General features: G+C 41.5%; 2 protein-coding genes across 6 annotated transcripts; one reads left to right on the top strand and one right to left on the bottom strand.

The window, feature by feature from the left end:
* Window positions 1-406: 406 nt before the first annotated feature.
* pla2g7 (phospholipase A2, group VII (platelet-activating factor acetylhydrolase, plasma)) lies at window positions 407-14,141 on the bottom strand. 5 transcript variants are annotated; one of them, XM_066705522.1, is made up of 12 exons: window positions 14,018-14,141; window positions 12,196-12,315; window positions 9,023-9,173; window positions 7,908-8,001; window positions 7,206-7,274; window positions 4,080-4,227; window positions 3,734-3,847; window positions 3,357-3,448; window positions 2,798-2,968; window positions 2,238-2,386; window positions 1,785-1,826; window positions 407-936 (listed from the first exon to the last, which is right to left on the bottom strand). In XM_066705522.1, exons 2-12 carry the CDS (start codon window positions 12,289-12,291, stop codon window positions 893-895), a joined length of 1,170 nt encoding a protein of 389 aa, XP_066561619.1. In that variant the 5' UTR covers window positions 12,292-12,315; window positions 14,018-14,141; the 3' UTR covers window positions 407-892. The 5 variants fall into 5 exon arrangements, with proteins under 5 accessions (XP_066561619.1, XP_066561591.1, XP_066561600.1 ...); XM_066705494.1 differs by having other exon boundaries at window positions 407-1,826; XM_066705503.1 differs by having other exon boundaries at window positions 407-1,826; window positions 13,988-14,123.
* A 207-nt stretch (window positions 14,142-14,348) lies between these two features.
* On the top strand, window positions 14,349-25,144 carry ankrd66 (ankyrin repeat domain 66). The gene is made up of 4 exons (XM_066705469.1): window positions 14,349-14,420; window positions 15,076-15,399; window positions 15,667-15,895; window positions 19,077-25,144. The coding sequence occupies exons 2-4, from the start codon at window positions 15,135-15,137 to the stop codon at window positions 19,339-19,341; spliced, it is 759 nt and encodes a 252-aa protein (XP_066561566.1). The 5' UTR covers window positions 14,349-14,420; window positions 15,076-15,134; the 3' UTR covers window positions 19,342-25,144.
* The last annotated feature ends 1,336 nt before the right edge of the window (window positions 25,145-26,480 follow it).

The raw sequence follows: 26,480 nt of genomic DNA, 5'->3' as shown, positions 1-26,480 counted from the left end.
TCCCAACTTTTTAAATCTGACACATTGAAGAAGAGGTAAATTGGTTAAAACTAACTGAATTATCTTGTTAAAGTGCTCAGGTGGATTGAAGAAACTGAAAATGCTGCCCTCTAGGCCCAGTACTGGGGATCACCGTTTAAGCCATTGATTTAAATCTGGCTGCCCACTGCACAATATACTTGACGTGTGCACATTCAGTATTTTTGAAAATCCATTTCCCTCGTTTTAACAACCTTCATAAAATTCAAGTAGTTTACATACTATTTTACTTTCTATTTCTACTCAAAAAATGTTGTTTGATACTAAGATGTGCTGCCATAAGTATTTTATTACACTTTTCTCTGTGTACAGCAGTATTTGTACACGTGCAGTTACTTTAGTATACAATTTAATGAGTCATCCCATCTTTTCAAGGTTTTCATGTTTTATTTTAGATTTAAAACAATACAGTTGCCTTACATAGAATTGTTTCTGACATCAGGTTTATGAATTTCTTGGTTTTTTCTCCTCAAAATGAGGCATAATATTAAACTTAAAAAGTAGTAGAAACATATGCAATACCTTTTACCATTGAAAATCTCTAAATGTGTACTGCATATGAATACACTGTAGTGTTAACTGAAGATTTCACAAGCTGTTATGTACATTTGGTTCTGAAAATGGCAAATGTGTAGTGGCACTTTGTCAATAGCATGGAACTGCACATACAGAACCTCTAAACTTCACCTGGGGGCATGTTTATAAAGCATAGTACAGTAGGTGTTATTTTACAAGCAGGAGAAAACTGTGCAGCAGATAATATAGTGTGAAGTCTTTATCTGGGAACTACACTGAAAATCCACTGAGTGCCTGCAGTTGGAAATAGATTAGTGTTACACCAGTAATACATATTTTACATCTTATGTAACACTGATAAGCTTCTCCCATCACATTGTCCTGTACAAAAAAAAAAAAGCGGAATACTTTTAAAATCCTTATTCCATCATGATTGTCTCCATAAGTATGTTTCTAGCATGACCCTGTACATGTACACTACTGCTGGAGAATAACAAACTTTGTTATAGCTTTGAAGACTAGTACAAAATATATATTTTTTTAAAAACCAATAAGCAGTTATACTGGTATTTAGTTATTGTTAATCTCCACATGCAACCTGGTTTAGTTAACCGTTGTCTGGGAACAGGTGTTTATGATACACAAACATGGTTCAGTACAGACCAACATCTGATGTGTGGAATGGAAGCACTGAACATACACCCTTTAAAATACTGAGGGTTCTTAAAGACACTGACTTAACACCAATTTAAAGCAGTACGTTCATTGAAGGCTACCTAATCACACTTTATTTAGACTTGGCCTCTACTTTTCCTTAGTTTATTTGTTTGCAATGCACCATCAATGCCCTTTATTTGTACAGTTGGAAAACAGAATATGTAACTAGGATTCTGATTTCCATGAATTGGTTTGACTGTCTCTAAAATTAGTTTATTTTGACTACTAGCTTGAATGTAGCTACTTCATGTGTAAGGAAAACTATGACTGATATAAAGGATACTTCAACTAGGAGTAGTTCACAGCATTAGACACTGTCACAGAATAAGTTCTTGAGGTATGTGCTGAATGGAAGTCCCACTCTAGTGTCACTGGTTGAAAATATGGTCCTTTTCCTTGTGCTGGTTTTGTACTTGAAAGGCAGCACTGCTCCTATTCAGTCTCCCTCTATGCAGAGTCATTTGACTGAAGCAAATTTATATTTGTGCCTGGAATAAGATGATCGTCCTCACCATCAATTAGAGGGTCCCATTGATTGAAGTCATTTTCAAGTTCTGCAGAGAGAGTATTTTCATTATTTTAATGAAGCACCAGATCCATTTGGACAAAACCAAAAGCTAAAAACATGAAGATCAAATAAATAAAGCATGTTGTGCTTAAGATAAAGTATGTTACCGTGAGGGGAAAAAAGTATTTGATCCCCTGCTGATTTTGTACGTTTGCCCACTGACTAAGAAATGATCAGTCTATAATGTTAATGGTAGGTGTATTTTAACAGTGAGAGACTGAATAACAACATAAAAATCAATGTATAACTTTTTTGAAATGTGTTTTTCTGGATTTCTTTGTTATTCTGTCTCTCGCTGTTAAAATACACCTACCATTAAAATCCCTCACTGTATATGATGAACTGTTAGGGGAAATCATTTCAAAATGGAGACTGACTGCTGTACATGTATGCTTACTTAAGTGTTTCTGCAGGAATGCTAGAGTTGCTTTGTTAGAGAGATCCAGAGCTATCTGGGGATTGATTTCTCCCTTCAGCTTTAAGATCTTTCCAATCCATGGCCCTGTAAGAAAGGTGAAATCTGGAAAGCTCTGGTGCACAGATCCCCTGCAAATTTAAACAAATTGGTCAATGCAAATGCAAGGACAGTTGAATAAACGCTTGATGTATATACAGTACACTATAGTCCAGCAATATATGCTGCTGACATTCCTGCAATTTTCCCAATTCATTCCCTATTCTAAATTAACCTCTTTAAATCAACATACACTATTGATAGCATTACTTTAGTAATTCAAAATATTTTAAAATTATTTGCAATCACTAAACATACTGTATAGAAGCATTTAATCCTTAAAACTAATTAAAAAAAATCATTTTATATAAATTCTAGAAATTAATACAATTTCAGCACCAAACTGCAAATATTCTGGTGTTTTGGCAAATTTAATACATTCGTTTACATATATAAATACTACTCAGTTCTGATGCTTTAACTTTCTTTCAAGGCTGACTGACCTGATGGTTATCATTTTCCTCTGGATGGTTGTGGAATCAAGCTTCTTCATCCTAATGATATTTCCAGCCCATTGAAACTTCTCAGAGTTGATGAACAGTATGGGTTGGTTCACTCTTGGATACACGTCATCATTCAATGGAAACATCCACGCATCCAGAGCAATACCACATCTGCAGAATGTACACTTTGTTTGGCTTGATCACATTTAGTAATTTTTCTGCTCACTATGGTCACAATCTATTTTTAATTCATATTAAACTAGTTACTAGTTACTTGTATGTGCAAAAACAAAGGATCCTTTTCATATTTTTTACATATCTATGTGAGCTGAAGATGTATATGGTGAAGTACAGTTTGATGTTCTTAAAGTAGTAGTTTGGATTACTCTTAACACAAGTTCGAAGTAGAATTGAACATTATGATATAACTGATTCAGAAACATTCAAAAACATCAGGGTTTGACCAAAGTGTAATTTTAAATATAACTTCATACATCAGTTGATTAATTAGGTGAAAATCAAGAACACTTAACACATTTTTTTTCACTTTAAAACATACTTGAATTTAGGCTCCTTGCTTAGAGATTCGATAACTGTAGCCCCCCCGAAGGAATGCCCCATCACTGCAGTCTTACACAAGTCCATGGAGCCCTGCAGTGTGCAACACAAACCGGCATGTAAGCATTGTTTCTTCGAATCTGAAAATACTGTAATTCCTCTGTGCCTGAAGTGTGTTGAAAATCAGAATAGAAATGTCAGAAGGATTATCCAGAGAAAGCCAGGTGTAAGTGTTAAGAGTAACCCAAAAAGTAAGAACAGCATGCTAATTTTCCTCAGAGGCAGTACAGACACAGGCAGACTGCACTGAGAAACCAATATGGCATTGTCATCATTGTTTTTAAACATGGAACTGTTCTACCAGAGTGATTCCATTACCTTTAACTTAGACCAATCAAATGGCAGCCGCAGCACATTGTTCACTGAGCTTCCTGTATTTATATCTGTGAGAAGATTCAAAGCCTTAATGCATTCATTAGCTCTCTGTTGCACCTAGAGAATAAAGCAAATCAGAACATTTAATGTAATAATCACAAGGATATTTTTTATATTCTAACAAATTAATAAATACAGGGTACAGCTTCAGGACAGTAGCAAACATATTGGAATTGAAACAATGACAAGGTAGCCAAAGCCCATTAATGCACACTTTTCAGTTAAACAATGCATCACTGTCCCGCCTCCCCAAAAAAAGGATTATGCAATATGTATGCAATAGTTGTACCTGTTTGTTCCGGAGTTGGAATTCCGGTTCAGTAGGTTGCAGAGCTCTGTAATACAGCCACGTCTCTTCAAGGTTACTAACTGAAGAGGAGGAGTTTTCTGTAGATGATTTGTCTTTGTAATAATATGTAGCTGAAGAGGATCCATCTCTAAATGAAAACATTGAAAACACTTGTCAGGCAATGTGTAAATATATATTTAAAGTTATATATTGAGCTTGCTGGCTCAATTTTATTACACCACATGTTTCGCTAATACACAGTTACTAATTTCTGGCCTGCCTCATCCAGGTCAACTGTGGCATATCCCATTGTTTTGCACTTTTGTACATTATTTTACACAGTGGACTGCAGCAACTCTCCAAACACACAAAGTCTCCACAAAAGAGACATGCGTGCAAAATGGCAAACAATAACACCACCACCCTAAAAGGCTGCCAGCTCCAGTCTGTGTACCATACTGAAAGGAACTGTGTACAACGGGCTATACACTGCCTTGTCACTGTTCTACCACACTTAAATTCCACAGAGCACTCCAATGACCACTGGCCCAATTAATTACTGGCAGAGACAAGGATGTTTGGTAATACAGAATACACACACATCTAGTTTGTTTGATTTAAAATGTTCAGTTATAAATATATATACATATATTTATCTTGTAAAAAAAGACAGCTCTACAAAAGTATCAGTTTCTCTAGTTTTACAGTTTAGAATTATGTGTTTGGGTTAAATGAACATTTTTGTTTTATTCTATAAACTACTGACATTTCTCCCAAATTCCAGCTAAAAATATGAATGGAATGGAATAGCTGCCATACATGCAGAGATGCTGATTTAAGAAACATTTGCAGTGGTCTCATTTGTTGTGTATACACCGATCAGCCATAACATTATGACCACTGACAGGTGAAGTGAATAACACTGATAATCTCGTTATCATGGCACCTGTCAGTGGGTGGGATATATTAGGCAGCAAGTGAACATTTTGTACTCAAAGTTTTGATGTGTTAGAAGCAGGAAAAATGGGCAAGCGTAAGGATCTGAGCGACTTGGACAAGGGCCAGATTGTGATGGCTAGACGACTGGGTCAGCATCTCCAAAACGGCAGCTCTTGTGGGGTGTTCCCAGCATGCAGTGGTCAGTACCTATTATAAGTGGTCCAAGGAAGGAAAAGCGGTGAACCGGTGACAGGGTCTTGGGCAGCCAAGGCTCATTGATGCACGTGGGGAGCGAAGGCTGGCCTGTGTGGTCCGATCCAACAGACGAGCTACTGTAGCTCAAATTGCTGAAAAAGTTCATGCTGGTTCTGATAGAAAGGTGTCACAACACACAGTGCATTGCAGTTTGTTGCGTATGGGGCTGCGTAGCCGCAGACCAGTCAGGGTGCCCATGCTGACCCCTGTCCACTGCCGAAAGCGCCTACAATGGGCACGTGAGCATCAGAACTGGAACACGGAGCAATGGAGGAAGGTGGCCTGGTCTGATGAATCACGAGTTCAAGATGTTGACTTGTCCTCCAAATTCCCCAGATCTCAATCCAATCGAGCATCTGTGGGATGTGCTGGACAAACAAGTCGGATCCATGGAGGCCCCACCTCACAACATACAGGACTTAAAGGATCTGCTGCTAACGTCTTGGTGCCAGATACCAAAGCAGACCTTCAGAGGTCTAGTGGAGTCCATGCCTCGAAGGGTCAGGGCTGTTTTGACGGCAAAAGGGGGACCTACACAATATTAGGCAGGTGGTCATAATGTTATGGCTGATTGGTGTATTATATATATATATATATATATATATATAAAATGCATGTGTATTTTGATGCTGTGTATTTCACAAAAAAATCAGTGCACCTATCGTTAATAAAAAATGTGTTCCTTGATTTCACATTGGACTTTCATTTGGTGATGTATATACTTTCCAAATGGGAATGGGAAAACCAAACAGCTTAATGCGTTTCAGATGATTATATCGATCTTATCTGAAACCATCTTGTTCCCTTTAGCTGCAGGAAACACATCCAAAATGTGTTGCACCAACTAAGCAGTTTCTGTGGTTAATACAGGCTAGTTCATATTTTGTACAGCATGTAACTGCACATGAAGAAGTTGCACAAAGAAAAACAAGCATAATCTTATCTGTGCTAACAGCAGGAAATGTATTCAAGCTAGTGTTAATCTGTGCCTTCTCACACCTCCAATAATAATGTAGCTAATCTGAATTTCAAAACTCAAATTGCCTATTAACATGACACTAATAGTACCACCCCCACACTTCTCACCTTAAGATCTTTATTTATGGATTTATTTACAGGAAATGTACAGTATAAAAAATATATTTAGAATTTAGAATGACAAGATTTTTGTTGTTGTTGATGTTGATATTTTATACAAACTTTACTTTACATATGCAAAATTGTTTTCAATGGGCAAGTTATATTTGTAAAAGTATTTATTTTTCAAACTGTATTATGTAATATCCGTTGTATATTGGTTGTAAAAGCTACACATCAGTACATTTCAATGCCATGATGATTCCATCAAACAGTCAGAAATACCCAAACATTATAGCAGCTTGTTCATCAGCAGCACACATGACATCACAGTAGGGCCTTTATGTTATCCATATAGTCCCAGTTGTCTATACTGATAAAATGTGATGAGCTAGTTTGTACTATTGTCTACAGACCTTCAGCACACTTACTCTGAGATAATTAGCCCTGTGGTTATCTGGGGCACTGTATTTATTGAGTATCCTTTGCCATGGTTCAGCTTAGTCAATGACCCTGAAACATGTAACTTGTTTATTTCACAACAGCCCATTCTGTCAGCATAATTCCCTTCCCAGACACAGTTCTTGAACTGCATTAAGCTCAGTATGTATTTTACACAGTTTGTATTTTTTTTTTACATTTTCCTGAACCAGACCTGTCACAAAAGCCACCATCTAGTTCTGAATGATAATCTACTATCTGATGTTTTGATTTGGTCACGGCCTTAGTGTCACAGACAAGATAGCTGCTAAGATACAGGAAACAAACACATGAAAAAGTCATGAAGAAAACAAGCATGCTGATCTGTTTATCTTATATTTGAAATGATTGCAATGTTTTTATTGTGGGTCTTACCTGTGTTCCACAGCAGCCACAATAAAACCCTGGGATGCAATTTCTGTGCAAATACCTGAGTAAAGAGACCTAAGAGAAAAAGAGTCACTTCATTTTACTTTACAGGAAATATTTTCGGATTCAATTATATAAAACATACATTGAAATACAGATAAAGTAATCTAGTGTGGCTCACTTTGATCTTTTAAGTACAGGAGACTCCAATTTTATATAACCATTTGCCTAGCCCTTCCAAGTTGTATGCAAAGCCCATTCAAATATATATAAAAACTGTACAAATGTATGACCAAAGGATTAAGGGAGCACAAAAGCAACACTTTCAAACCTGATTTTCTTGAAATATACTTCCAAACATGCACGTGAAGAGGGAAAAATTTACTTTCCAGACAAAGACAGACTGGACTGGATAGGAAAGTGATGTCTGCTTCAGAAAATGGTGAATCAAGACTTGGTTGTGACAGATTAGACACTCCCAGGTTCCACCAAGTACACTGTGTGCCTTATTGCTTCATGCTCCATTGTCATAGTGGCTCTTTGCATACATTGAATAATGTATCTGGAGCTGAATGCTGAGTCTCTTTGGATAACAAAATAAACCCACTACACATATGAATCACCAAGATATTTAAAAGAAAACACACATTGAAACTGGACAATAATTGCAGTTCAACTGTCATTTGAGGAATAAGTGTTAGGAAATACCTGAAAGCTCCCAGTCCATGAGAGAAAATAATCACTGGATATTTGCCTGAAGGCTTAAATGGTGCATTCCATGCAACAGGAACAGTAAATGATCCTGGTGGGAAAAAATGAAAATATTACCAAAAAGTAGATTAAAAGGAAGTCTATGTTGGTCAAAACAAAAATAACTAATACAATAAATGTGAAACTCATAATCCATTACTATTTTTTTTTTAAAGCTAAAAAAAAAATGCCAGAATATATGTTGTTCCTTCCAAATGAACATGGAAATGCACCTGTCTGAATACCTACAATTAAGCAAGCTGCTATAAGGGAAGTAGTTATACTATATGTAAAACCAGTGATTTACAAATTTAAACTTGTCACTCTCTATGCTGTTATTACAGTATAATCTAAATGTATTCAAACAATTCATTAAATGTAATTAAAAGTTGATTTTGATAAAAAAATATATACAGCTGCATTTTTCTATTGTATTCTATACAAATGAATCCAAAGTTAAGACTTACATGAATATCTGTACCTTATGGACACTTTTTTTGGTTACATATATGTAATAAAGCACAATGTTCAAATGTATTAGGAAACTGACAATCAATGTTGTGAATTCCACAGGACCACAGTGAATCAATAAGATATTTATTATATATATATGGTAGTAAACTAATATAGAGAAACAGATGACAGAGATATGGAGGATCCAGCGAAGGTTCTGAGCCCAAATAAAATAGGTGCAGTTATTCATAGGTTGAGACCTCGAAAGCGAACAAAGAAAAGTCTATATATGGGGATTATTTGGAAGGATCACTGAATATACATTAAATACTGATTAATATGCAAAGCTAACAGATTATATTGGCTACTGAATAATCAACAATACAGCTAACAATTAGATATGTCAAAACCTCTGGTACATTTCCACCGCACCACTTCTGTAACCTTGTGGACAACTCTCAGAAACAGGAAGGCTTGTTATAAATATAGCCTTGTTTACCTCATCCCCTGAAAGTGTCAAAAAATAAATTCTTACAAAGCAATACCAATGTTTGTGATCTGGGGATATTAATATTCTATTAGATGTCTAACCAGCTGAAAAAAATCTAAACATCACTTACCATAGAAGTAATTAAAAACCTTTTCAATTAGACTTCTGTTCTTTTTCAGAAAGTCAGCAAGCCCATATAAGTATTCTTTTTTGGGAATCCACGGTGGATTTTCATAACCTGCTGATGTTTCACAAGGGTAGTACAGACGAAAAAAGGTTCCCTAGAGAAAATAAACAAACCAAATCACAAAAAATGTGGAAGGTCAGCACTGATTAAATTGCAAAAGAACTGTGATAAAAGGTCAGGATGTTTCTACTTATTTTATAATGAGAACCACAGTTTGATTATGTCTGTTTTTCATAAGCAGTTATCATTGTTCCATCAAAACCAATAACAAAAACATCTTACATGTTAATGATTTTTTACTTTATTAAGTTATTTAAGTAATTTACAATATCCTAACTAGCTTCCATATCATATGAATACAAGTACAGTACATATTTGCATATTTAAATTACGAATAAGTAAGGGAAAATATCTAATCTATTTTCACTAAACCTTTGTCCTCCAAAGTATAGTTTTCCCAGCATGCAATAAAAAGGGAAAATAATGTATTTTCTCAGGGACATTACTTGCTTCTCCACCAGATACACAGTTAGGTCCATAAATATTTGGATATGAGGGTAGTTACATCAAAATTTGGTGAATGGTGTAGGAATTACACCCATTTTTATATGTGGTCCCCCTAATTTAAGGGGCTCAAAAGTAATTGGACAATCTAACATAACCATGAATTAATTTGTGAGTTGAAAATCCTTTGCAGTCAATGTCTGCCTGAAGTCTGGAACCCAAAGACATCACCAGATGCTGGGTTTCTTCCCTGGTGATGCTCTACCAGGCCTGCACTGCAGCTGTCTTTAGTTCCTGCTTGTTCTTGGGGCGTTTTGCCTTCAGTTTTGCCTAAACAAACCAATCAGAGAGGTAGGAAAAAAATTAGGTGTGGCCAAATCAACTATTTGGTACATTCTTAAAAAGAAAGAACGCACTGGTGAGCTCAGGAACACCAAAAGGCCCAGAAGACCATGGAAAACAACTGTGGTGGATGACAGAAGAATTCTTTCCCTGGTGAAGAAAAACCCCTTCACAACAGCTGGCCAGATCAAGAACACCCTCCAGGAGGTAGGCGTATCTGTGTCAAAGTCAACAATCAAGAGAAGACTTCACCAGTAAATACAGGGGGTTTACACAAGATGTAAACAGGACACAGGAAGGAGTTTGCCAATAAACATCTAAAGAACCCTGTACAGTTCTGGAACAACATCCAATGGACAGATGAGACAAAGAAAGATCAATATACCAGCATGATGGACCTGAATCCAATTGAGCATGGCAAAACTGAAGGCAAAACGCCCCAAGAACAAGCAGGAACTAAAGACAGCTGCAGTATAGGCCTGGCAGAGCATCACCAGGGAAGAAACCCAACATCTGGTGATGTCTATGGGTTCCAGTCTTCAGGCAGTCATTGACTGCAAAGGATTTGCAACCAAGTTTGAAACTCACAATTTATTTCACAATTACATAAGAAAGTTTACAAACGAGAGGAGGCCATTTGACCCATCATGCTCATTTGGTGTCCATTAATAACTAAGTTATCCAAGGATCCTATCCAGTCTATTTTTAAATGTTCCAAAATTTTCAGCTTCACCCACATCTTGGGGAGTTTGTTCCAGATTGTGACAACTCTCTGTGTGAAGAAGCGCCTCCTGTTTTTCGTCTTGAATGCCTTGAAGCCCAATTTCCATTTGAGTCCCCGGGTCCGTGTGTCCCTGCTGATCTGGAAAAACTCCTTTGGTCTGATGTGGTTGATGCCCTTCATGAGTTTGAAGACTTGAATCAAGTCCCCACATAGTCTCTTGTGTTCCAGGGTGAAAATGTTCAGTTCCCTCAGTCTCTCAGTAGGACATTCCCTTCAGACCTGGAATAAGTCTGGTTGCTCTCCTCTGAACTGCCTCTAGAGCAGCGATATCTTTCTTGAAATGTGGAGCCCAGAACTGTCCACAGTATCCAGATGAGCTCTAATTAGTTTTAAATTCTACACTTTTGACAATATACCCTAACATTCTGTTTGCCGTTTTTATTGCTTCCCCACATTGTTTGGATGGAGAAAGTGAGGAGTCCACATAGACTCCTAGATCTTCTCATGCGTTACTTCATCTAGTTCTATTCCTCCCATAGTGTAATTATAGTGGACATTTTTGTTAACTGCATGTAATACCTTGCACTTGTCCACATTGAATTTCATACTGAATGTTATCTAAGTCCCTTTGAATATCCTGTGCTGCCGAGATTGTACCTGCTGAGCCACCTATTTTAGTATCATCTGCAAATCTGACAAGTTTGCCAACTATCCCAGAGTCCAGATCATTAATATAGATTAGAAAAAGCAAAGGCCCTAGTACTGATCCCTGTGGAACTCCACTAACAACCTCACTCCAGTTAGAAGTGACTCCTCTAATTGACACCCTCTGTTCCTATACATCAACCAGTTCATAATTCATCTACTTACATTACCCTGAATGCCTACAGCTTCCAATTTGAGGATCAGTCTATGGTGTGGAATCTTATCAAAAGCTTTTTGAAAATCTAAGTATATCATATCATATGCTTTCACATGATCTACAGTTGCAGTTGCATGTTCAAAAAACTCCAATAAATTAGTAAGACATGATCTGCCTCGTCTAAACCCATGTTGACTATCTCCAAGAATATGGTTTTCATTAAGATGCTCCTCTATTTTCTGTCTAATCATTTTTCATGATGAAAGATGAAAGTCTACACTTACAACACACTTGATTGTTTCCTTTCAAATCCACTGTGGTGGCATACAGAGCCAAAATGATGAGAATTGTGTCACTGTCCAAATATTTATGGACCTAACTGTATCTGAAACATCAGAATAAAAGCCTTCAAAGTGGGTTATATGTATTTACAGACACATACAAAACCACCTTCTGCTCCACAAGACAGAAAAGGGGAAATGGTGGTTATATTTACTAGGCAATACTTACTTACCTGATACACTTCAAACTAGCAAATCAATGTGTATATATATATATATATATATATATATATATACACTTAAGTCACTTAAGTCACTTAACAGTACTTTAACAGGCACTGGTAGGCAGATTATTGTACTCAACCCTACACTGAGGGAGGCGTATTGCAAACAGCAACCCTACCTGAACTGTGTGATCCATCATGAGGTCTGTGCACCCTACTTCATTTGGGCCTTTTCCACGTGGGATTTGCAGGGAGTTACTCCAGCTGTTCCCCATTTCCCCGCTACACAATTGGCAAGCCTGGCAAATAGAGAGGCCCTCAGTAAACAATATGCCAGGACAGACAGTACATTTGACTGACTATGTTCTCATGTCACAAGCACAGTTCAGTTGCAACACAAACCACAACCCATAAGTACCACTGGTGGTCCATAACTGACTCTCACAGGGGTGTAACTAGGGACAATACATTAAGTGTCTGGGAAACTGTGCTGAGCATTAACATGATCGTGTTTGACTTCAAAATGTAAGGCTAACAATACGCCCACATGGATAACTCCATTCCATTCTATTTGCTCATGTCCTGTCTTTTACTTAGATGCAAATTGTAATGAACCGTAACTACTGTCACTGACACATTCAGTCAGATAAGCATAAATATAAGCAACAGAACGCCTATGATTAATGTTGTACATAACACATATGTACTTATATTTGTGTTATATATAATGTTTTTATTGGATATTGTGTCAAACAGATCATTCTGAGGCTTCTGTGAATACTTTATTTGGAGGTTTATATGATTATTATATTATTTTATTTTAGTAAGGAAGTTAGTGTTCTTAGTTAAACTGTTCATGCCAAACTTATCTGTGTTCAAATTAATACAAAACAATGGATGGACAGATAATATTCGTCCTTGCATAGCTCATCTGTCAAGTGTGCGGAGGGAATTAGTATTTTAAAAGCTTATTTTATTCAGCATTGTTCAATCAAAGGTGGACTAGAGGCCTGTTTCCAAAGCCTCTGGTTTTCAGTATTTTTTATTTTTTCCCCACCATCAGTCATCCCACACTGTAAGATCTCCCTCGGCCACAAACTACTCATGTGACACTGCTCCACCACAGAGCTCAGCCACAAAAAGAAATAAACACACTGATTCGGCATAAAAACTAAAATACAAACAGAATTATACAGGTATTATATAAACTGAATTAACCCCAGATGCTCTGAAATGCAATGCGATCTCCACCCCCAAAGTCCTGATTTTCACATTGACTTGGCCCTGTTTAATTTGAGTTTTATAGAGAATTAAGTGGACATTAAGCCACGTTTGATTCCTATTAAAGGAAGTGGTAGTTTGACTTTCTGTTTAAGCGTCTTGACATGCAATACACATATTGTAATTAATGTTTTAGTAACAAGAAATCCTTTCTTTAGCACATGCTCTATAGAGCAACAATAAATAATTAAATGGTTTAGCTGTCTACTAATAACACAGATGTGGCAAAGCTTTGATTAACAACAGAAACGCAAAGTGAATCCACTAACAATTCTATATACCAGACAATTCCTCTATAACGAAGTCTTGATATATATTAAATGTAACTTTCCTGAACAACAGTGAACGCGTATCAACTGAATTTTTAAAAAACCTGTAACTGATACATGTTCAATACAGAAAACTGAAAAACACTGTAACTGTAACTTACGTAGTATTATGTAATCCAGCAAACCGAGAGCATGGTAAGACATGTGGCATAAAAAAAACTCAAATAACATATCCAACTGCACTAAAACAACTAACAGCGAAAACACATGACGACTAAAAACATCCCAGCTCCACATTTTAACTATAAAAGTACCGTTGAATGTCGATAGGTTCTGGATTGGACGGAACAATGTTCATTTGTGAAGAGTACAGACTATACACCCAACAATACACTGCAAAATAACAGCTAGCTAATAATACCTTGCGCTTGAATTGCTGTAGTATACATACCCCCTTGAAACTCGTAACCTCTTCGTAGCAAAACAATGTACGTGCACTTTAAACACCCTGAGATGCACTCGGTGTGATACTATTATGGACGGTAGGCATCATGGTCGCATTCTTGTAGTGCACATTTCCGCAGGTGTGGACAGATCTGCACCTTTGCACCAATGGACGCGTTCGTGTTGCGCAGATGTCCGCAGTGCTGCGCTGCTGCACCAATGGGATCGGTGGGATTCTGCAACTCTGCGCAGAACTGTGGAAATCTTCACTAAAGAACGCATGCTATTATCAGTAACTTTGGGGAGTGGCATCATTTTTGCTTCCTTATTCACTTATTCTTTTTTGCAAATAAAATGACTGCAACATCACAAAGGCGAGGGTGTTTTGTTTAGCTTGCGAGATATGTCGGGTAATGATTTATTTTATGCAGCGATACAAACTGAGAAAACAAGCGCTGGCACAGAGCTGGCACCTTCCTCGGGTAGTGTTACGACGACGTCATTTAACGTTAAAGTACAAAGCAATTTTATAACACACGTGTTGCCTGTTGACTTGAAAAGACTGAAACATAAGTAAAGTAGTCTATATAAGATATCAAATAAGTATACTTTTTATAGCGAGGTGGGGTGTTAACTAATATTTACAGCATAACAAACACAGCAGGGCATGGTAAACGTGTGCACCCTAGGAAATATGACATGTATTTGTTATTTGGGTAAATACGTATAATATAGTTTTTGAAAACTAATATAGTCGCAGTTTGCAAAATGAGACAAAATTATTTTTACCTAAATAAAACCTACACACTGCAGCCGCTTGCGGGAACTGGGAGCAGAACAGAGTGCCTGAACAATGCAACGTCATGCTTGAGGTCCTGAAGTTGCAGAGGACCTGAGGCGTTTCGAAATAAGAGTCGAAACTAACTGATATCAAAATACTATTGATAACATAATACTAAATAGTCATGATAAAGCCACGTCTGTTACAACAGCATTACTTTGTATTTTGTTATGTTGCTTTAGTTTTCTGTGTAATCGAGGACTGTTCTGTTTGTCGCTTATCAGATCCCGTAGGCAGGAGATAACGTGGATGGTTTCGTTACCATGGTGCTTCCCTAACACGAATGGCGCTGGTATTGGGAAACGGAAAGCTGCGGTTCGTGCGCTTAGCACAGTGGAGCGGGTTTCTAACAATAAGCAAGCAAACAAACAAACAAAAACAGCTTCTGATCCTTTGTGTAATGACGGAGATGACTGAGTTACACCAGGCTGCTGCAGCTGGGGACTATGACCTGCTGGTGGATCTTCTGAAAACGAATAAATGTAATCCCAACCACAAAGACCTGGACTGGGACGGCAGGACCCCACTGCACTGGGCAGCAGCCAAAGGTAAAGCAGTCTATATATCTGAATAGTGATGTTGTGCTCTATGCTTTGACCCCACTGCAGCAGGGGGCAGTGATGCAGCCTGACTGTCATCACCACATGACAGCTTTCACTTGTTACGACCCCTGAATAGAATTTGGCTCTGTATTTTATATCTAATTTATTTCACTTCAGTCAAGTGGCATACTGTATATAGTGCATATGAATATAATATATAAAGCTCCTATTGTGATATGCTTTGTGTAAGTGCTGTGTCTTGTCTGCCTACAGGGCAGGCTGAAACCGTGAAGATCCTGATAGAAAACGGGGCTCGCCCCTGCCTCAGGACCGACTCCGGCTGGACCCCGGCTCATTTTGCGTCTGAATCTGGAAGGCTGGGGGCTCTCCGAATGCTGCACTCTCTCCATGCCCCCATGGATAAGGAGGACCTCTCTGGTGACAGACCAATCAGGATTGCAGCCATTTATGGTCATAAAGACTGTGTTAAGTTTCTAGAAATGTAAGAAGCCCATTTTATGCTATAATTAACTTGGTTGTAATTGACCATTACCCCAAAGCAAGAACACTACAGAAGTGTCTTTACTGTGTATGGAATCAATAGTACTTGAGCAGTCTGACCTGGGGCTTAGATTGATCTTGAACAGTTGTAGTTGTCAGTTGCCAGTCTCTGGCATTTACAGTGCATCCGGAAAGTATTCACAGCGCATTACTTTTTCTACATTTTGTTATGTTACAGCATTATTCCAAAATGGATTAAATTAATTATTTTCCTCAAAATTCTACAAACAATACCCCATAATGAAAACGTGAAAGAAGTTGGTTTGAAATCTTTGCAAATTTATTAAAAATAAAAACCAAAAAAAAAGCACATGTACATATGTATTCACAGTCTTTGCTCAATACTTTGTTGAAGCACCTTTGGCACCAATTACAGCCTCAAGTCTTTTTGAGTATGATGCTACAAGCTTGGCACACCCATTTTTGGGCAGTTTCTCCCATTCTTCTTTGCAGGACCCCTCAATGCTCCATCAGGTTGGATGGGGAGCGTCGGTGCACAGCCATTTTCATATCTCTCCAGAGATGTTAAATCGGGTTCAAGTCTGGGCTCTGGCGGGGCCACTCAAGGACATTCACAGAGTTGTCCTGTTGCCACTCCTTTGTTATCTTGGCTGTGTGCTTAGGGTCGTTGTCCTGTTGGCAGATGAACCTTCGCCCCAGTCTGAGGTCCAGAGCGCTCTGGAGCAGGTTTTCATCAAGGATGTCTCTGTACATTGCTGCATTCATCTTTCCCTCAATCCTGACTAGTCTTCCAGTTCCTGCCGCTGAAAAACATCTCCACAGCATGATGCTGCCACCACCATTCTTCACTGTAGGGATGGTATTGGCCAGGTGATGAGTGGTGCCTGGTTTCCTCCAGACATGACGCTTGCCATTCAGGCCAAAGAGTTCAATCTTTGTTTCATCAGACCAGAGAATCCTTCAGGTGCCTTTTGGCAAACTCCAGGTAGGCTATCATGTGCGTTTTACCGAGGAGTGGCTTCCGTATGGCCACTCTACCATACAGGCCTGATTGGTGCTGCAGAGATGGTTGTTCTTCTGGAAGGTTCTCCTCTCTCCACAGAGACACGCTGGAGCTCTGTCAGAGTGACCATCGGGTTCTTGGTCACCTCCCTGACTAAGGCCCTTCTCCCCCGATCGCTCAGTTTGGCCAGGTGGCCAGCTCTAGGAAGAGTCCTGGTGGTTCCAAACTTCTTCCATTTACGGATGATGAAGGCTCATTGGGACCTTCAATGCTGCAGAATTTTTTTTGTACCCTTCCCCAGATCTGTGCCTGGATACAATCCTGTCTCGGAGGTCTACAGACAATTCCTTGGACTTCATGGCTTGGTTTGTGCTCTGACATGCACTGTTAACTGTGGGACCTTATATAGACAGGGGTGTGCCTTTCCAAATCATGTCCAATCGACTGAATTTACCACAGGTGGACTCCAGTCAAGTTGTAGAAACATCTCAAGGATGATCAGTGGAAACAGGATGTATCTGACCTCAATTTTGAGTGTCATGGCAAAGGCTGTGAATACTTATGTACATGTGCTTTTTTTTGTTTTTTATTTTTAATAAATTTGCAAAGATTTCAAATAAACTTCTTTCACGTTGTCATTATGGGGTATTGTTTGTAGAAGTTTGAGGAAAATAATGAATTTAATCAATTTTGGAATAAGGCTGTAACATAACAAAATGTGGAAAAAGTGAAGCACTGTGAATACTTTCCAGATGCACTGTATATAGATATTTAACTATTTCTAAATAATGTTAAGTTTGAAAACCAAAATCAAACATACAAACTAAAATCTACAGAAGTAGCTTATGTGAAGTTAATGCTGTGTTAATTTTATTTATTCATTTATTTTTGACCTACAGTGGCTCTCAAAAGTATTCACCCGCCTTGGACTTTTCCACATTTCATTGTGTTACAACATGACATCAGACTGGATTTAATCAGGCATTTTTGCCACTCATCAACACAGAAAATGCCCATAATGTCAAAGTGAAAAATATAATCTTCGGATTGTTCTAAATTAATTACAAATACAAAACAGAAAATACTTGAATGCATAAGTAATCACCCCCATCAGTCAATATTTGGTAGAGGCACCTTTGGTAGCAATTACAGCCATGAGTCTATGTGTCTCTACCAGCTTTTCACATCTGGACACAGCACTTTTTGCCCATTCTTCTTTGCAGAATTGCTCAAGCTCCATCAAGTTAGATGGGGACCTTTGGTGAACATCAATTTTCAACTCTTTCCACATATTCTCAATTGAATTGAGGGCCGGGCCTTGACTGGGCCACTCCAGAACATTGACCTTTTTGTTTTTAAGTCCCAGTTCTCTTGCAGACTTCAGCAGGTTTTCTTACAGGATTTCTCTGTACTTTGCTGCATCACAGATTCACAGCTGTGCCATATTCTCTCCATTTCTTAATAATGTACTTTACTGTGCTCCGGTGTATATTCAATGCCTTGGAAATGTTCTTATATCCTACCCCTGATTGGTGCTTTTGAAGAATCTTATTCTGGATTTAATTTGACTGTTCCTTGATCTTCATGATGTAGTTTTTGTTAGGGATTGCAACTGTGGGACCTCCCAGAGACAGGTGTATTTAACCTGAAATCAACTAATTACATGACTTCTAAAGACAATTGGTTTCATCACAGCTCATTCAGGTGTGTCATAGCAAAGGGGGTAATTACTTATGCATTCAAGTATTTTCTGTTTTGTATATGTAATTAATTAATTAATTAATTAATTAATTACTTTGTAATACATTTGCAGATTATATTTTCCAATTTCATATGATGTACATTTTGTTGATCAGTGGCAAGAACTCCTGATTAAATACATTCTGATTTTATGTTGTAACACAATTAAATGTGGAAAAGTCCAAGGGTGGTGAATACTTTTGAGAGCCACTGTATAAGGCATCTTCATTATCATTCAGCAGAATTGTTACTTTCAAAATGTCTGCTCACCAGTTTAATGACTGTCCAACATGTTGTCTTTTGTCTTGGGAAGCAGTGCCACAACAGAGGGAGACTGTAAAACCTGACTAATAAGATCAACATACCACTAAAATATTGTGACAGTTCTCATCTCATATGACGTGTTTGCTTTTTGCAGGGCAGAGGTTGAATGCAGGGACTATCGGCGAATGGCTCAGTTGAGAGGCACATCTTTGGATGACACTGACGAGGAATGGGAAGAACAAAGGGGAAAAATTGAAGAAAATAGGAATATAAAGGATCTCTGGAAAGGAAAAATCTTCAAAGACAGTGGAAGCAGTAAATCACTGTGTGAAAAGAAAACACAATTCCGTGCATCATTAGGAAAGTATGTAAATACAAACTTCAGAAGTAATTCTTGCAAAGCGCAAAGTGACTTGTAATCTGAGGTTCTTTTGGAGTGTAAAGAAAATTACTCACAAAACGATAGGTTGTGAATGCAACCCCGGTTATCTGACAAAGGAAGTACTGCCCAAGGGGGAGGGGTTTCTGTGCACTTCTGTAGGAACCTGGGCGAAACATCACTCTATCAAAGCTACCATTGGCCCCTGCGCTCGTCACTCAGAACAGGTCCCTTCCCACTTCCTGTTCTATAAAACGTGACCCGGAGCCAGGACTCCCGCACGACCTTGAAACCCTTTATCCTTTTTCAGATAACCGGGGTTGCATTCGGAACCTATCGTTATCTTTCAAATTGGAAGCACTACCCAAGGAGGAAGGGTTACTGTATAACAATATCGTCGCAAGGGAGGAGGCAGCGAGCTGATAAGGGAGCCTGCCCCGAGGTGCACCGCTAGGGGGCCTCGGCAACACAACTCCAGACAGTAACCTCAGGGGCCCTGTAGGGCCACACCTGAGCCGCCCAGGAGCGAGGACCGTAGTCACTCTCTTAACGAGAACTGTCTAGAATTAGCATATACAAAGCGGGGCTACAGAGTGTCAACTCTTAAAACCTCCACAAACAATAGCAAGGCTGGCTGCTCTACTAGTGCAGCTAGGAGCGAGGCTTTATCTACTTGCACAATATCTGGTGTGGGTAATCAAGCAACTTGTGTGGCCTCCGTGCATTATCATGGCAGTGGACCCCTGATCCCATAGGACCATAGACCCAATGAAAAACACAACATAATACATAGCCGGCTAGTCAACAGAGTAGCCGAGCTGAAAAACAATATACAATATATACATATCGCATGACAGCAAGACCTTCATACTGTCAGCGCGCAGCACAGGAGCATCCAACTCAACTGAATAGCACAGAGTGGAAGAACTCCACTGTGCTGACAATTTAGATTTCATACAAACAAACTATATACACCACGGGGCACAGGAACAAACTCATGCGCCACCCATGGAACACAGGAGCAGCTGACGCCCGCTGGTTAGACTGGCTAATGCAGGGCAACATGAGCTCTACTGTATTGACAAATGAACTATATACACAGCGGAAGACGAGATCCTGCTCAAGTGCTTACTGCTGAGGACAGCAGCAGTGGAATCTTGCTCTATGGCACACAGCCAGAGCGGGCCACAGACCTGCCGACCAAGGAACTATGCTGCGAAACTCAAGCGCCATCAGCTGGAAACAGTGGCAGTGAGCTCCATTCCACACATTTTCAGAAAGGAGCCACAGTCCTGCTGTTTAACACACGACTGCAGCCAACACCGTGTTCCCAGTGGAAGGGACCGGTCCCGTCACATCCAACCTGTAGAACCGGGCAGATGTAAGCGGCGAGGCCCAAGCTGCAGCCGCACAAATGTCTGCCATGGGGGCACCTTGAAAAAGGGCCCAAGATGTGGCAACGCCTCGAGTCGAGTGGGCCACCAGGTGTTCAGGCACCAGGGTCCCAGTGGACTCGTAGGCCATGGTAATGGTGTCTACAATCCAATACGAGAGGCGCTGCTTCGAAAGCACCTGGCCCAGTGTCTGTGCTCCATAAGACATAAACAATTGGTCTGAGCACCGAATGTCCTTAGTGCGTTCCAAATAGCACCTGAGGGCCCGCACAGGGCAGAGCAGGTGAAGCCGACTCTCTTGCTCTGAAGCAAAGGGAGGAGGAAGTAAAACCATGAACTCAATAGGCCTGTTGACATGAAATGGAGACAGCACTTTCAGGAGGAACGCAGGGTTAGGCCGTAACATGACCCTGGAACCCTCTCCCACAAAATGGACACACGATGGGTGTACGGACAGAGCATGTAACTTGCTTACGCATTTTGCAGAGGTGATTGCCAGCAAAAACGCAGTCTTAAGTGACACCAGCTTCAGCTCAGCTGAGTTCAGTGGCTCAAATGGGGCTTGCGAAGGTGCGTTCAGCACTACATCAAAGCGCCATGCAGGCAGTGAAGGGGTGCAAGGAGGCTGCAGCCGTCGAGTTCCCTTTAGAAACTGCACAGCCAAGAAATGAGACCAAGGGGGCTCGCCATCAATCTGGACATGACATGCGGAGATGGCTGCCAGATACACTTTGAGCGTGGACAGGGACTTGCCCTGGTCCAACAGCTCTTGTAGAAATTGTAATATGACCCCAATGGGGCAATTAATTGGGTCTTGACCTCCGTCTTGGCACCATGTGCTAAACGTCCGCCTGCGGTAGGAATACTGAGACCTCGTAGAGGGAGCTCTCGCCAACTGAATAGTGGCTACTACCACGTCTGACAGACCCAGGCAATCAATCGCTCCCACTCAGGGGCCATGCCCAGAGCTGGAGGAGGCCCGGATTGGGGTGCCAAAGCATGCCCTGCACCTGGGACAACAAGTCCACTCTCACTGGGAGCTGCCAAGGCTCTCCGTGGAGGGGAGCGATCAGGTCTGCGAACCAGAATCTGCGAGGCCACCGTGGGGCTATCAGCAGAACTGTCGCTCCATCCGTAGGGTTCCTGAGCAGTCTTGGACAGAGAACCATAGTGGGCAGTGTGTGGACTCTGCCGAGGCAAAGAGATCCACGTCCGCCCTGCTGAACCAGCTCCAGTTGCTGTATCACAAGTGAGTGGAGGTGCCATTCCGATACCAGAGGGCCTCCCTGAGAGAGGAGGTCTGCTGCTGTGTTGGACAGGCCTGGGAGGTAAACTGCTCTGATGGAGCAGAACCATGGCTGCGCCCAAAGAAGCAGATGGTGTGCTAGACAGTACAGTCTGTGTGACTGGAGACCTCCTTGCCTGTTGATGTAGGCCAGTGGTTCCCAAACTGTGGGGCAGCCCCCTGGGGGCCCCCTGGGGACAGCGCGGGGCAAGAGCTGAACGGGTAAAAAGTCAAGATGAGACACAAGAAATCCACAAGGGCATAAACTGATCTCTTTTGCATCGACCTATCTCTGTGAAACAACTTTTTCTACACTTACACACATTAAAAACAAACTGTACTGTCGCGACTCACAAGAGTGGAAACTGGGTCTCGGTTATTGGATTCTTCCATATCCAGTCATGGCCAATCAGGTTCGTGTGGCTCTGAATCTGCTCCCTCGAGTGAGAACAAAGCAGCCAGCCATCTAGATAATTGAGGACGTGAACCCCCTGGCAACGCAAGGGGGCTAACACGACATCCATGCTCTTGGAAAAAGTGTGTGGGACTAGCGACAGGCCGAAGAGGAGAACAGCAAACTCAAATACTCGGCCCTCGAAGGCAAGTGGAGAAACTTCCTGTGTGCCTGCACAAACGGGATGTAAAAGTACGTATCTTTGACCAGTCACCGGGCTTGATGGCTTGGGACATGGTGTGCAGGTTGAGCATCTTGATGTGCAACACCTTGATCCAAGATGGGGTGGAAACCACCATCGTTCTTGGGCACAAGGAAGTATGGGGAATAGAATCCCTCGTGCTGCCCCAGTGGATTGCTCTCTTCTCCAGGAGAGCGGCAATTTCGACACGAAGTGCTGCACACTGCAACGGGTCCCTCACTCGTGTTCACACCACGCCTCGGAAGGGGGATGGATGTGTCTGGCAGGGAGTAGCCAACTGATATAATTTGGAGCACCCAAGAGTCTTGGGTGTGGAGTTGCCAATTTGAGAGTTGCTGGGGGGTGTAAGGGTGGGCCAGAGGCTGCTGGAACACCTCAGGGATGGGGCTAAGGTGGTGGAGGCAGTGGGGTCGGGCAAGGCCCCCTCCTACCACAAGCTGCCATGGGCTGCCAGGGGCCAGGGCGGCGAGCCTGGGTGGGCACCTACCTACCAGAGAGACGCTGGCGGAGATCGGCAGGTGGGCGGGGCTGTGGCCTGGGCTGTGACCTGGGAGCCGCAGTCGGGGGGCTTCCCCGCTGGCGAGCTGCCGCAGGCTGCCTGCACTGCTGGGCCTGGGTTGCAACAGGGTAAACCCGAGCTAGCTACAGGGACTGCTCCCTCTCTTGGAGGGTGCACGACAGCATCGCCTCCATAGAGGGGCCAAAGGTGAAGCCCAGTGAGATAGGGGTGTCCATGAGGCGGGTCCTGTCTGCCTAAGGAACCCGTCGCACCTGAGACAGCCATGGCTGGCAGCGTGCCGCCACAATGGCTGCCAGGGATCACCCAGACGCCCTTGCACCCTGGCGCATCACCGTGACAAGCTGGTCGGCCGCTGCTGCTATCTCGGAGATAGGGGGCAGGGTTGATGATGCGCCATCATTCTCCAAGGGCTCTGCCAGCTGGGCCAAATACAAGGCCAGCAGGCACTCAGTATTTCTGTGGCGGGCCACTTGGGCTCCTGCCTCATAAGCTCTCCAGAGCAGCATCTCCATCACGCAACACGGGGCTCTTTCCTGTCGTTCATGTGCATGCGCGGGGGCTCGTGTGCCCGTAATGGCGCACACCGCGGGCACGTCAGACACAGGCGCGGCTGTCTCCAGCACTACAACCCTGGAGGAGGAGGCGGAAGGGCTTGGGGAGAGGCGGAGATTCAGCACCCCCAAGACCTCCCAGTCACTCGCCGGAGTGGGAGACCTTCCGTAGCACACCCAGACAGATGGGGCCCAGACAGACGGGGCATAGGACCTCCCCACTCCAGGTGGTCAAGGTGCATCGGCCGCAAGCGGCACACTGGCAGGGGCGAGAGGAGCTCATCGCCGAGCACACACACGCATGCACAGGGAAAAGTGCAGCGGAGGCACCGGTCAGTGTTTGCACCAGGGGCACACAACAACTGAAACGCCTCTGCGACAAGTGGAGCGCCTAGTGGTCTCGCCGCTGTAAGTGTGTCTCCACCTGGCAACCTTTACTGCGACACCAACTAAACACAACCTTGCTGTTGCCGGACTGAACACTGTGTATGCCGAGCACCAGGTGCTGGATACAAGTGCCGCGTAGGCCCGTAGTCTTAACCACACCGTGTGTGCTGGGGTTTCCGGGGACACCGGGTGACGCGAAGTCCGGGGTCCAAGCGGGCCGAGGGTAGTAGACCACCAGCGAACTGAGAGAGCGAGATCTTCTACAGCCGCAGCTGCGGGCTGTAGTGCGGGCGCAAGCCAGCAGAGGAGCACCTCACGCGGGCGAGATCTCTTACAGTACACCGAGGCTCAGGCTGGGCTGCCGGCCTCAGATTTTACTGCCGCTGCTAGCACTCCTGCTGTGGAGGAAAAAGCCCTGTGGACAAGAAACCAACACAGCAAGCAGTTGGAATATACAGTATAAGGCACTATATAAACATGACTATTATTTTTAAAGTGTGCTATTTGTAGCCGAAACTAAAACCAAAAGTGTAACCGGAGCCCCGGAGTTATTATCAATAATAACTAATACGAGACAAATAGGCACAGAAAATAATAAATGGTGGTGAACAACACAGCCGTGAAGCCAACCAACTGAATAGTAATTGTTAAATAACAATACGGGTCTAATGCAGAGATAAGACACAGAGAGCTCACGTTCTCGAGTCGGGTTCTTATGGAAGTGTGCAGAAACACCTCCTCCTTGGGCAGTGCTTCCGACTTGAAAGATAACTAATAGTGACTCAACCTATGAGCCAATTAACCTGTCTTTAAAGAGCATGCACAAAAAGCTAAGACATAGATTCAATTTCTTATTGCTAGTTAATATTCTGACAGCATTTATTAAGAAAATTAAGTTTATCTAATTTTTACTTTTAAATGTATTCTGTTATGAATTGTGTTTTTTTAGTTTTGCTATATACTCTTTAACTTTGGGATATTGCTGTCTTATTTCCAAATTCTTATTTTTTTATAATATAAATATATAAATAAATAACATTTTCCTTTCAATTATGTCCCGTTACATGTACAGTGAATTAGTGCCATCTATTGTTAAAATACAGAATCAAGACATTATATGACTCTAATATCTTTCTACAGAGGGCATCACCATTACATTAAAACCTATTTCAATTACTTTCCTTTTTCAGTAGTTTACAACACTGATTTGTTAGGTTGTTCTTAACAATAAAAAGCAAAACCTTAGAGAAAAATAAGTCATTTTTAGGTTGGGTATAACAATCATAAAGCCTACTGTTTCTGTGCAACATTTGGCATTTGATACAAGAGACAATTTCCTTGTCTCCAAATCTGTTAGTGCCATCAAACTCCAGATATGAGTGACACTGGTTAAAAAAAAGCTAATGACAACTGGCAACTGATTGCAGAACTATGTGATTCATGACACACAAACCACAAAAGCAAGGTAAATCTGGAACTGGGCTCTTGAGAAGTGGGTCAACCTTCAGTGACCAGGCATCTCATTTAAAGGGAAAATTAATTATTTAAAATATATGTGAAGATGGGTGGTGGGTTGAGCTGTGTAACAGGAAGAAGAGCCAGGTAAGGCCATTTTCATTGTGTGTGTGTGTGTGTGTATATACACTCACCTAAAGGATTATTAGGAACACCTGTTCAATTTCTCATTAATGCAATTATCTAACCAACCAATCACATGGCAGTTGCTTCAATGCATTTAGGGGTGTGGTCCTGGTCAAGACAATCTCCTGAACTCCAAACTGAATGTCTGAATGGGAAAGAAAGGTGATTTAAGCAATTTTGAGCGTGGCATGGTTGTTGGTGCCAGACGGGCCGGTCTGAGTATTTCACAATCTGCTCAGTTACTGGGATTTTCACGCACAACCATTTCTAGGGTTTACAAAGAATGGTGTGAAAAGGGAAAAACATCCAGTATGCGGCAGTCCTGTGGGCGAAAATGCCTTGTTGATGCTAGAGGTCAGAGGAGAATGGGCCGACTGATTCAAGCTGATAGAAGAGCAACTTTGACTGAAATAACCACTCATTACAACCGAGGTATGCAGCAAAGCATTTGTGAAGCCACAACACGTACAACCTTGAGGCGGATGGGCTACAACAGCAGAAGACCCCACCGGGTACCACTCATCTCCACTACAAATAGGAAAAAGAGGCTACAATTTGCACAAGCTCACCAAAATTGGACAGTTGAAGACTGGAAAAATGTTGCCTGCTCTGATGAGTCTCGATTTCTGTTGAGACATTCAGATGGTAGAGTCAGAATTTGGCGTAAACAGAATGAGAACATGGATCCATCATGCCTTGTTACCACTGTGCAGGCTGGTGGTGGTGGTGTAATGGTGTGGGGGAT

Source organism: Amia ocellicauda, chromosome 1 (genome assembly GCF_036373705.1).
Source record: "Amia ocellicauda isolate fAmiCal2 chromosome 1, fAmiCal2.hap1, whole genome shotgun sequence".
Lineage (NCBI taxonomy): Eukaryota > Metazoa > Chordata > Actinopteri > Amiiformes > Amiidae > Amia > Amia ocellicauda.
Note: the sequence above shows the minus strand (reverse complement) of the source record. Positions and strands in the feature narration are given on the sequence as shown.